This window comes from Mastomys coucha, unplaced genomic scaffold (genome assembly GCF_008632895.1).
Source record: "Mastomys coucha isolate ucsf_1 unplaced genomic scaffold, UCSF_Mcou_1 pScaffold5, whole genome shotgun sequence".
Classification (NCBI taxonomy): domain Eukaryota; kingdom Metazoa; phylum Chordata; class Mammalia; order Rodentia; family Muridae; genus Mastomys; species Mastomys coucha.
Genome location: NW_022196911.1, coordinates 49,065,906 through 49,078,473, shown reverse-complemented (window position 1 = coordinate 49,078,473; position 12,568 = coordinate 49,065,906). Strand labels below are relative to the sequence as shown.

The 12,568-nt window shown below is 48.6% G+C and overlaps 1 protein-coding gene across 3 annotated transcripts in view; it reads left to right on the top strand.

The window, feature by feature from the left end:
- The first annotated feature begins 1,194 nt into the window (after positions 1–1,194).
- The window catches only part of Slc22a4 (solute carrier family 22 member 4), a 45,407-nt gene continuing 34,033 nt past the window's right edge, over positions 1,195–12,568 (top strand). Inside the window, exons 1-2 of one of the 3 annotated variants that reach the window (XM_031352266.1) lie at positions 1,195–1,854; positions 1,941–2,256. In XM_031352266.1, coding sequence (XP_031208126.1) covers positions 1,972–2,256 — 285 coding nt within the window. In that variant the 5' untranslated portion in view covers positions 1,195–1,854; positions 1,941–1,971. Of the gene's footprint in view, positions 2,257–12,568 lie in introns of all 3 variants that reach the window. The other 2 variants (XM_031352265.1, XM_031352269.1) reach the window with 2 other exon arrangements.

Genomic DNA, 12,568 nt, shown 5'->3' with positions numbered 1-12,568 from the left:
TCATCTTCATTGCTCACTCTCCTCAGTCCTTCAGTCTTGGGCAGTGGTGGTGCATGCCTTTAATCCCAGCACTTGGGAGGCAGAGACAGGTAGATTTCTGAGTTCGAGGCCAGCCTGGTCTACAGAGTGAGTTCCAGGACAGCCAGAGATACACAGAGAAATCCTGTCTTGGAAGAAGAAAAAAAAAAAAGCTTAGTTCTTGTCTCTGGTTGTGTTTTTGTTAGTAATTTGAGGTGGAAGAACAGAATCTAAGTAAGATTCTGACCACAACACACCACTCAAGCATTTCAGAAGAAACCCTGTTTCAGAAGAAACTCTCACTGGATTAATAATCACAGATCCAGGCACAGAGGTGCACATTTTTAATCCCAGCACTTGGGAGGCAGAAGCAGGCAGAGCTCTATGAGTCAAGGCCAGCCTGGTCTACAAAGCAAGTTCCAGGACAGCCAGGGTTATATACAAAGACCCTGCCTCAAACAAACACAAGTAAAAAGCATAAGCTAGTGTTGTCCTGGCGTATTGGGAGACAAGTCTTAAATGACAGGAAAAGAAATGTAGGTTCCAAGTGGTGGAAGGCCAGCCGAATAGTCAGGGTCAGACAGGAAACTATCAAAAACAAAGAAAAAAGCAGAAGTCCCCTTCAGTCCCCTGCCAGAGTCTGAAGAGACAAGCCCGTTTGTGCGAAGTGTTGGGCTACTCAGACCGTCAGTCTCACCAGGCCTGTGGATCCCAGGCTAGTGGAGCCCAGCTCTAGCCTGGGCTAGTTAGTACACCGTGCTCCCAGGACCTTAGATGTGGATACTGAGCAGAGAGAGAAAAAGGCAATCCCACCTTTTGTCACCCTGCCAGGTCTGAGGGACAAATCTCACCAGTGTGTCCTCTCTCTGTCCCTTCCTCCCTCGGTTCCTAGACTAGAATGGGCCTTTCTGCAAATAGAAGGCCTTTCAGTCCAAGAAGGCATTGGCACCGTGCCGCAATAAAGGGCTCTGGGTGCCCTGGGAGTGCAAAAGGACAAACACCAGAGCCCAGGCGTGGTGACTCCTTTAAGCTCCCTCAGTGGGCCGGCTTCCCTCTGGTGTCTCTAGAGAGGTCACAGGGAATCTTCTGAAAGGACACTAGGACGACTCAGAGGCCTGTGATCCAGCCCTTTTAGTCCAGGGCGCGTCTCTGACTCAGCATGGTTTTGCACATCCTTTGCTGGCTCCAGTTCTACAGTTGCCTCTTCGCAAGGTGAGGATCCTGCTTTTCCAAAGACGGCCTTTTGGGCTCCCGCTGTCTCGTGATGGACTACAGCTGTGCTAAGGTTCATTAGTGAGCTCCCACGCTGGTGTGTGTGAAGAGGTGGCGCTCCTGTCCCACACAGAGGTCTCCTGGGAGCGCGGACTTGATTAACTGTCTGGTCCGCCTGCCTGAGCTCAGGCTGGTATCCTGGAGCAACGGACTCCTGCCCCGGGCTAGGCCTGGCTCTCGGGACACTCCTCCCTGTCGCTCACCCTCCCGTGTGGGGCCGAAAAAGTCGGAGCTCCGGGCTGCTGGCGCGTTGTCCGGCCGATCCCGGGCGGGAGGCCTGCGTGGAAGGCCGCTGGGTGTAGGGAACGGAGCAGGAGGCTGAGCCTGCCCGAGAGCTCCGCCCAGATCGGTGGAGTACAGTGGCCTTTCCGTGCCTTGTCGCACGGGGGTGTGTTCCAGAGGACTAGGCTTCCCTGCGCCCTGCGCCAAACCCTGAGAGTTTTGCAGTACCCGCAGCGAGTTTGCACGCAACCACCCAGATAGACCCCCGCAGCGCGCAGCAATCGCTGGACCCCTTTCTCCCCACCCGCCTCCCTCGACCCTCGTGCAAGCTGAACAGGAGAGGTAGGAAACATGCGGGACTACGATGAGGTGATCGCCTTCCTGGGCGATTGGGGACCCTTCCAGCGCCTCATCTTCTTCCTGCTCAGCGCCAGCATCATCCCCAATGGCTTCAATGGTATGTCAGTCGTGTTCTTGGCTGGGACCCCTGAGCACCGTTGCCTGGTTCCTGACACTGTGAACCTGAGCAGCTCCTGGCGCAACCACAGCATCCCCTTGGAGACGAGGGACGGACGACAGGTGCCTCAGAGCTGCCGCCGCTACAGACTGGCCACCATCGCCAACTTCTCTGCGATGGGGCTGGAGCCAGGACAGGACGTGGACCTAGAGCAGCTAGAGCAGGAGAGCTGCCTGGATGGCTGGGTGTATAGCCAGGATGTCTTCATGTCTACCATCGTGACAGAGGTAGGTGGTAGTGCCTTGCTGGAGCCAGACATTGGGAATGGAGACTCCATTGCCTCCGTGCCCCCAACAGCTCCTGGCAGTGCCTGGGTCAGTGTCACATACCGTCTCGAACCTTCCAGGCACAGAGCGGGGTTATGAGTACATTCTCAGTGCAGACTCAGAGCTGATGAATTTCTGTGTGGCATGGAGGGGATGAAAAAGAGAGTGTTGTCACCAACTGCCTTTTCCTTTCTGAGTTTCACAACAGATAGAGTTTCCCAAGAGCCTCGGTGCTTCCCTGGGCAGGCCAAACCAGACTGTCTTGATTTGTAGTCATAGCTATGTCCTAGCCGCAGAGAAGGGCTACGGTGGTCTGCTGATCTCAGGTATGGACACAGGGAAGGATCTTGAGACAGAAGGGCCTCTGTATTGAGGCCCCACTTTCTCCAAAAGGAGGCAGCAGCCCCTTGACACTGGTTGGATGCAAGGAGCCAAAATTTGAGTGTCTTTGGACACTCAAGGAGAGACCAGTACTTCTGTGGGAAGTGTAAGCTGGTGAGCAGGGTTCCAGCTGAGACCACTTAACTTACTTCTAGTGATCTGGGAACAGATTCCCTAAGTCACCAGAATCTGGACGTCGACCTACTACTCCCTCTTAAGTTTCCTGCTACGTATTTGCTAAGGACCAGGTGATAATAGATCAAGACACACACTGTTTCTGGGAAGAGCATCATTTGGAACTGATCTCCTGTGGTTGGTCAGGCAGGTAGAATAGCTGCCTTCCCACCATTGCTGCTTCTGTTCTGTCTTTCTTCCAAGGCGGGTAAAAAAAAAACAAACTAGGTTCCTCCCAGTGAGGTCTCTAGGAATAACAGCCTCAGCTTCTTATCTCTTTCCCTCAGCTCTGCAGAGCAGTCAACCGAAAAATGTGTCTGGCCCCAGGGTGTAGACAGCTAGGGTGTGGGTCCCACCTGCAGAGCTCTGATGCCTGTGGGGCATACCAGCTGTGTTGTTAGGAGAGCTGATGTCAACCCTACTTACCTGTTGGCCTTCAGAAACCAAAATTCAAATCAAAGCTTGCTTTATGTGTGACTGTGGGTAAATAAACTCCCTTCTCTTCGTGGAATAGCTAGATCTGGATATACTGCAGGAAGGAGCAGCAAAATGTGAAGTGAATCTGGAGCTAAGAGACAGTCCTGCCTAGCAAAGAATGGGGCTGGTTCTGAGACTAAGAGCCCTGTTGATACCATAGGTGGCTTTCAGGGGAAGAGAAGAGGCCAGAGCTGCCTCTAGGGCCGGCTTCTGGGTATGCTGAAAAGCTGACTATATTTTGAGGACTGTGGAAATAGCTAGCCTAGGGTTTATGTTTTTATTTTCTTCTTTTGAGACAAGGCCACAGGTTATAGTCTTGTCTAACCTGTAACTCACTGTATAACCAAGGCTGGATGGCTTTGAATTCTCAGGGATCCTCTTGCCTCTGCCTCCTAAAGAGAACTACAGATGAATATCAACTCTCCAAGCCCCTGTTCTTAGCATTTGATCTAGCTGCTATGGAAAGCAAGACTGGGAGAAAACTATGGAAGTCACTACTACAAGAGAATGCCTAGGCAAGAGTGACAGTGGGGGAGGATGCAGGGTCCCTCACACTAGCGCTCTGACTCTCTTAGGTCCTAATTGGTTATGCCTCTCCAGCTATGATCCCCTAGCCAGGACTCACAACACTCACCCTGGCCCTGGGGCATCTAAGACTGGGAGTTTATTCTTCAGATCCGGAATTTCCCTGCCTCTAAATTGGGAGGTTGGACCCACTGGCTGCCACCTTCACAGAGAATCTAACCTGGCTGCTCTCTTCATCCCGGGTGATTTTGTTTGCCTAGGGATATAAAGGGCAGGGGGACTGCCAGCTCCTGAGTCCCTACGTGCCCCACTGTGCTGTACCTAGGGGCCTATGGGCAGACCTAGTGACTCCTGTCTCAAATGCTCATGTGTGCACATTGAGACTTGCTTGGCTTGGCAGCCTTTCTCTCTCTTGCTTGCTTTTGGGGTTGGTGGGAGTTAAAAGGGCAAAGGGCACTGGTGGCTGAAAAGAGAAGGGAAGGAAGCCAGAATTGGGGTGAGTAGGGTGGGGTGGCTCTCTGTGGGGGACGGGGCAATAACTCTGAGTCTCAATGGCAACTAAGCAAAACAAGTACTGAGGAGAATGTGGAGAAGATGGAAGCCCCCTGCATTACTAGTGGGAATGTGCCACCCAGTTTCAGTTACTGCAACAAACTCCCGACACAAGCGATTTATAAAGAGACAAGGTTCCAGCCTGTGATCAGTTGGCTCTGTTGCTTTGGGACCTTTTGTGAGGTTGCACATCCTGGCGGGGAGGGGAGTGTGTGCTAGAGCAAAGCAGCTCTCCTCATGGAGAAGACATGTGAGAGAGAGAAAGAGGAAGAGGCCAGGGTCCTAAAATCCCCTGCAGAAGACCTGGCTTCCTTCCAGTGGGTCTCCCCTCTTAAAGTGCCCACCAGCCCACAGCATCTTTAAGCTGGGAGCCAAGCCGTCAGTAAATGTCTTAGGTGATGACATTTGCTGGGTGAAAGCTGAGCCCCTGCACCCATACATGCATTACCAGGACTCTGAGAATAAGACATGCGTCAGAACCCATGATGACTTAAACCATGACAGGGAGCAAAATGACCTCATCCTTACAGGCTGAGCGCAGAGCCCCTGACAGGTCCCTACATTCTGGCTAACAAGGATGGAAGGCCCATCCTCAGAATATACCACTACCTAGTCCTCCAGCACCCTGACATCCTCCAGAAGGCAAAAGCCCATCCAAACTGTCCCAGGACCTCTCCACAGGAGGACAGGGTCAGTCCAGAGAAACACCTTTCATGGATACCAGGAGATAGGAATCTGGAATCTGGATTGTTACTCACAGCATATATCTGTCCCTGTGTGCTGTATTCCGCACAGAAGGTCATTTCCTTCCTTAGGGGCTGTGTGTGAGGTACAAGCCATTCATCCTGTGTAGTAAGAACCTAATTTCTTATCCTTATTTTAAAATAATTTCTCAGCCGGGTGGTGGTGGCGGCGGCGGTGGCACACGCCTTTAATCCCAGCACTTGGGAGACAGAGGCAGGTGGATTTCTGAGTTCAAGGCCAGCCTGGCCTACAGAGTGAGTTCCAGGACAGCCAGGGCTATACAGAGAAACCCTGTCTCAAAAAAAAAAAACCATAATAATAATAATAACCATTATTATTATTCAAACCATTATTATTATTCAATAATAATAACCATTATTATTAGTAGTATTCAAAGAAAAGTTGTTAAAATAGTACAGGACATTTACCTACACCCGTCATCTAGCTTCCTCTGACTTCAGCTACTTATCTGTTGTTCCTTCTGACACAGGGTTTCACTATACAGCTCAGATTGGCTTGGACTCACTATGCCATCCAGGTTGGACTCTTCTTCACTCTGGCCCCCAGGGCAACATGTGCCACCACACCCAGCTCTGATGTTATCAATGTAAATTACCCACAATGCACTTATCAAAACCAGGAAATTAACATTGGTCAAAGTACCACTAGTGTCCTTTTTCTATTTTCTGATCCAGTCCATTATCCCACCACACTTAGGTGTCTCGTCTTGGTCTCCAATGTGAGACAGCTTTTCAGCCTTTCCTGATGTGTTTCATGTGTGTTTTTTAAAAAGATTTATTTATTTATTATATGTAAGTACACTGTAGCTGTCTTCAGACACCCCAGAAGAGAACATCAGATCTCACTATGGATGGTTGTGAGCCATCATGTGGTTGCTGGGATTTGAACTCACGACCTTCAGAAGAGCAGTCGGTGCTCTTAACCACTGAGCGATCTCTCTAGCCCCTCATGTGTTGTCTTAATAGATGTCCGTCAGCTTGAGTTTATGGAATTTTTCTCATGATGAGATTGTGCTATTGCAGTTTTGGATGAGAACGTTAACAGAAGTGTTATATATTTCAGGGCATCAAACCTAGTATATGATGCTGGTAATGTGTGATTACTAGTGATCTGAGCATCAGTTAACTGATTAAGTTGGTGTGTGCTGGGTTTTTCCACTATTCTTGTTATCATTTCCCTTTCATAGTTAATAAATATTTGAGGGGAGATACTTGGAGATAATACAAACTTTCCCCCTAAGTTTAGTATAGATCTTTAGACAGTGACTAAGATGACTAGTACTACAGTATTTGCCTCGGGGCAACCTGAGATTATTCTGGAAATCAATGCTTCCCCTCAGTAGTCACTTGTTTTCATGTGTATTTATTCATATATTTCATTCATTCATATCTATTATTCCTATATTTATTCCTGTAAGCATGGGCTCATACCTACTTATTTCATCTAATCAGTTAAGTCTAATGCTATCCTCAATATTCTGTAGCTCTAACTATCGGACTTTGGTCCAAATTACTTTCCATGTTAAGGAAAAAGAATGTAAAACTACAAGGTGAGGGTTTTCTGTCTCTGGACTCTGGGCTAGAAGAGTTTGAGATCACCCTGGGAGAGGAGTATGAACCCTATCTAGTAGCTGAGTTACCCATAGGGTGGTGTCTGGGCAGGAACTGAGAGAGGCAAGGATATATGGGGTTTGCCATGGGGAGGTTCTGATGGGCAAGGAGATCCACCATAAAGCCTTATCTCTAGGATCCTGAGTTCATCTTCCAGTGCACTACCTGGGTAAACTCAGATGCCTCCTGCCCTGGGGCTGAAGGAAGAGGGAGGACAGGCAAGGGCAGAATGTCTGTCAGCCTGAGCATGAGCTCCTCTTGCACGTCTTCTTTCCTCACAGAACACCATTAGGCAGTCTTGGCCTTAGTCCACAAATAGCTTCACGTGACCCAGGCCCAGATCCTTCTAGACTTTGTGCTTCACGGACCTCGAGGGAATCCTGTGTCCTAAGGGCCAACCTGCTCGATAGATCCTTCAGTAGCCTAAGACAGGGCTGCTGTCTGGCCATGGCTACATTTGTCCCCTTCTGTCCTACATCCCTGAGAGCCCAAGAATGAGGTAGCTGAGGGTATAACCACTCACTCAGGTAGAACCTGCGGCAAATGGTCTGCACCGCTGGAGGCACCAGCTTTGTGTCACCCCTCCAGGAACCAGGACACTGACGTCACCTATACTCCCAAGGTAGGCTAAGTTTCTGGAGGAACATGGTGGGTCCCATTCCAAGCTCATAGGGAGCTCTGGAAATGGGAAGTAATCAGGGACACTGACTAAGCCAGTATGGAGCTGGCCACTCCAAAAGACTTCATCTTGTAGATGACTTTAATATAGACTATTTCTACTGGGGGTCTAGGTGGGCCTGGCCAAGGGGTAGACCTGGAGTAGCAGGCAGTTTGCTTCTTTCTTCTCTTATTACTGGAGTTGTTGAGGTCAGAACCTGGACCTTGGCGGTCCTAGCGAGCTGTGCTCGGCCACTCATCCCAATAAGCAAGTACTGATGAAAAGCAGGAGAAGGAAATTATTCAGTGAGGCCGCATTGGGAAGAGGAACAGAAAGGCCTGCGACAGCCAGGTGCATTCCTTTAATCCCAGCACTTGCGAAGCAAAGGCAGGCAGATCTCTGGCATGTGAGTCATAGGCCAGCCTAGTTTAGAGAGTGAGTTCCAGGACAGCCAGGACTACACAGAGAAACCCTGTCTCGAAAAACCAAGGGGAGCGGGGAGAAGTCCTGGGACACCTCCCCCTAAAGCTCACCACTGGGGTTCTGCCATGAAGCTCAGGTCTAAACAGAGGGGAAGGATTCTGCTCGGCTAAAGAGTCCTGGTCAAGGTGTGGTCCCGCCCGTCATCACTGTCTGGACTCCAGGCTCTCCTGCAAGGTGGACAGACCAGTTGTCAGAACTGTGTGAGATGTAGTTCCAGAAGCCAAGTAGGCCCTCTGGCTGACACCAGCATCCCAGCCTTTTACTTCTTCCAGGAACTCCTAGGAAAATAACAATCTCTTCAGGTCCCCTGTTTCAATAGTCTGCCATACTCTTCCGTACTATGGTTATGCCACACAATACTGCTGGTGGCCAGGATGAGACACTTGTGACCTCTCTTGAGTCATTAGACTAAAACAATGGGCCCCAAGACATCATAATAACAACTTGGCTCCCAGGATGGCTTGAATATTAACTAAATCGCTCAGCACCCACATTTGCTTTTATGGTTCCGAAGACAGTGTGCCAGCCTCAAGGAGACTATTTCCAGTCAGCCTTCAGAAAGTGTGCTTTTGCTGGTAAACAGAGGAAGATTCAGGAGCCAGCCTTGGCCCCAGCATGCGTGCGTGTGTGTGTGCGCGTGCGTGCGTGCATTCGTGTGTGTGCGTGCGTGCGTGCGTGCGTGTGTGTTGTCACCTTGCAGCTGTGTTCCTCTGACAACTGACTCTGGGATGTCAGAACACACCTTTGTTCTCAGGCTGTCTCACCTGCACCTGCTGCCAAGACTCAGGATAAACAGACTTTGTCCATTCCTCTCAGTGGGACACAGAAGCCAAAGACAGAGTCCAGGGTGGAACGGTGACAGGCAAGACGGTCAGAAACAGGCTGGCAAATGCCATGGGCCTCAGGCACCCTTGCTGTCCCTCCCTATTGCTGGCCATTTTCTTATGTATGAGGACTGTGCTGGCACCTGACACATGACTCCAGAGCTCAAAAGAAAGACAAGAACCAGGACAGCCAGGGCTATACAGAGAAATAGGTCTCAGAGGGGAAAAGAAACAAAACAAAACAGAAGAGAAGAGAAGGGAGAGGAGGAAGATGAGAAGGAGGAAGAGAAGGAGGAGGAAGAGGACGAAGAGAAGGAGGAGGAAGAGGATGAGAACCAAAGTATTTGTAAACCATGCATAACTCCAGCTCCAGGAGATCTGATGCCTTCTTCTGATCACTATGATGTGGAAGAATGTGGTGGAGAGATGGGAGAGAAAGAGAAGCAGAACAGTTTGAGCATCGGGAAGAGAGGTGGAACTGGAGGCTGGAGGGGGAGAGGAATAGGCCTGCCCCACCTGAGGCCTTGATGGAGTCCCAGTCCACACTGCTGCTTATGTCTGGGCCTGTGACCACACAACAGCAGTGGTCTGTGTCAGTTTCCATGGCTCATATTACCACTGAAGACCATGCAGAGATCCAGGGCTGTGCAGAGCTGGCCCCACCCGTCACTGGCTGTGGCATTCTGGAGAGCGGACCCCCGCTCCTCACTTGCTGCAGCTCTCAGGAGAGCAGTCCGTGCACCTCACCTAAGCAGCACACTGTAGAACTGGCTCTGGTAGCGTGGGTTCAAGTGAGCCTGCCCTGAGGGTGTGAGAGCAGGAGAGGCAGCCCTACCCTGCTGGCTGAGACAGTGAGTGGGTGAGCTAGCCAAAGTTTGCCCTGGTGGTGTGGGTGCGGGTGTGGGTGAGCTGGTGGGCCGACCAACTCAGCTGTCATCTAGTCCCCGATCCAGCATTTTGAGTTGGCCCACCTCAACATCTACCTTATCTATGAATGGTTGGAATTCATGAAAGGGCCAGTCCTGCAGATCCAGAGCTGCAGGATCTCCATGACACAGGGCAACAAGCGGATATCTGAGAGGAGTCCGGATGATGATCCAGTACAGATAGTGTAGCAGAAGCCAGAGGCCTCAAACGGCACCTATGACTCATTGCAATGAACATTTGTAAGTAAAGAAGTGTGGACAAAAGGCTACACTGTGTGACACACTGTGACACACTACAGATTCCATGGCGAGGTGTTTTCTATATTTTGTTTGTTTTTATTTCCTTTTGAGGGGGAGATTGTGAGGGCAGATTAGAAAGGATGGGGAGATGAGTTAGATTGGGGTGCATGATGTGAAACTCACAAAGAGTTAAAAATAAATAAATAAACCTTTATGCAAAAACATATGTGATAAAGGACTTGTATTTCAGAATGTGAAATAGAATCCTTACTATTTAATAAGGAAAAGACAAGGCCAACTTTCCAAAAGAAGAAAAAAAACTCATTTGGTTATTTTGGAAAATAGGTTTTTCTCCACATCAAAGAGGATTTACAAATCAGTAAGTAAATGAAAAAACATTCTCAGACTTTCCAAACAGTAGTGTGATTATACCACAGCTCTGCTTCTTGATGAAACAGGCATTACTGGTTATTTTAATCTCAATGTCTGTCTGTCTGCCTGCCTGTCTGTCTCTCTGTCTCTCTGTTCTGTCTCTGTCTCTCTCTCTGTCTCTCTCTCTGTCTTCTCTCTCTCTCCCTCCCTCCCTCTCTCTCTCCCTCTTCTTCCTTCTCCCCCTCCCTCTTCCCCCCCCCTCTCAGCTAACTTCTCAGTCACACCCTGACACAGACAAATGGATAGAGCCAAGAAAACAGGGTTCTTATTCCCTGTGACTCACATTCATAGACACAGTGTGTCACCATAAAAGACCATCAATGCCTGCCTCACCTCATCCCTACATCCCGTGAGCTCTGGGTTGCAGTGACTAAAATCCTGGTGAAGTCAGCCAGGAAGTCAGCAGCTGCCATCCTTTTCCACCCAGCCCCTCTGCAAACAGTGGCATCTCTGTCCACCAACCATTTGGTTTAGAATCCCAGGGCCTTGATTGCTTTTGCCCTTACTAATGTCTGGATCTTGTGATCTATGCAAGAGAAACAAGTCAAGCCAGAAACAAAGTCAAGCAAGAACCCCTGTCTTGGGGTTGGAGGGGATGGGAGTGGGGCGCAAGTCAAATGCCCCTGAAGTGTCCTCGCACACTCAGCACACACATGAAGAGCTGTCACCCTGGGAGAAATGGGCCACTTTCCCTGTCCACTGCTTTTAAGGTGGATGAAGGTGGCTCAAAGGACATGGAGCACTGATGCTGTCTGCACATGGTGGAAGAACCCAGAGATGGCTCAGAAAACAATGGTGATGCTGTGGTAATGCAAAAGTATCTCTAATAGAGCCACAGCTAAAACATGGAGCACCTCATCACCAGGAAACAACCAACCAAAAAAAAGCATCAGAGAGCAGCCTTCCTGAGGTCAGAGCAAACCTCAGAACGACTCCACCCAGTGTCCTAACCAGAGGTGACCCAGCTTGGTGGTAAACATCAGCAAAAAGTGCATTCATTCCACCAGGAAGTGATACAGCCTTGTAAAACCGAAGGAGAGAAGTCAACCAGCGTTTGCTTCTTCGTTTTTTTTAAACTTACAATCACTTCTTCCGTGTGCATGTATAGGCAGGTGTGCAACACAAGCATGTAGAGGTTAGAAGACAACCTTCGGGCCTCAGTTCTCCCCTTCCACTCTGAGGGGGTAGGGGTCAGTCTCAGGCCATCAGGCTTGACATCTGTCTCTACCCATGGAGCCATCTTGCCAGCCCCTGCATCTTCAATTTTAAATGAATGGATTGAATGGTAAACTCCAAAATATTTACCTATTTACATTATTTCACATTTTAATAATGCGTTCAATGCTTCTTTAAGTTTCACTTGAATCTTTGTCTATGTTTATTGATGAGAAGAAACTGGGAAGTGCGACTCCCACAGTGGGGAGAGGAGAGGAGGAGACATAGGTCACGCCGAAGGACTACCTGTCAGATTTAATAAAAGATGCCATAATAATATGTTCAAAGAACTAAAGGAAATTGTGATGCTAAAAATAAAAGAGGCATGGAGATCATTCTCATCGAGTAAAGAATCCCAGGAAAGAGACGACAGATTATATATATATATGTATAATTTTTATTTATATAGAGAGAGACAAACAGACATCATATATGTGTGTTTATATGTAAATATGTATGTAATCATATATATATGAAACTCTGGAATGAAAATAAGCAAGAGCTGGAAATAAAAATCCCAAAAGGATGTTGGTGAAGAATTAGACTGGCAAAAGGAAGAACCATCAAACTTGCAGTTAGAAGGTTGGAAATTATAAAATTCGAAGAACAGAGTGGCAGGAAAGGAATAACAAACACACAGAGTCTCAGAGAAGCATGGGGTGCCTCTAAGCACACCTGTAACACACAATGGGAATATTAGAGGGAGACAAGACCAGGAAAAAAAACACTCCAAGAAATGGCTAAAAACCCTTACAAATTCAATGAAAGATATTACTCTCCACATCTCAGAGGCTCAAACTCCAAGTAGAATAAAACAAAGAAATCCATACTCATAATAAAAATACGAAAAGACTTACAGAAGGGAAAAGTTTGAATGCAGCAAAAATATGACTTGTCACATACAGGAGATGTCAAACGCAATTTGCTTCTCACATTCATAAATCAGAGAAGACAAAAGGTGATGGCGGCAGTGGGGTGGCAGCCTAATAGCTGAGTGAGAACAGCATTAAG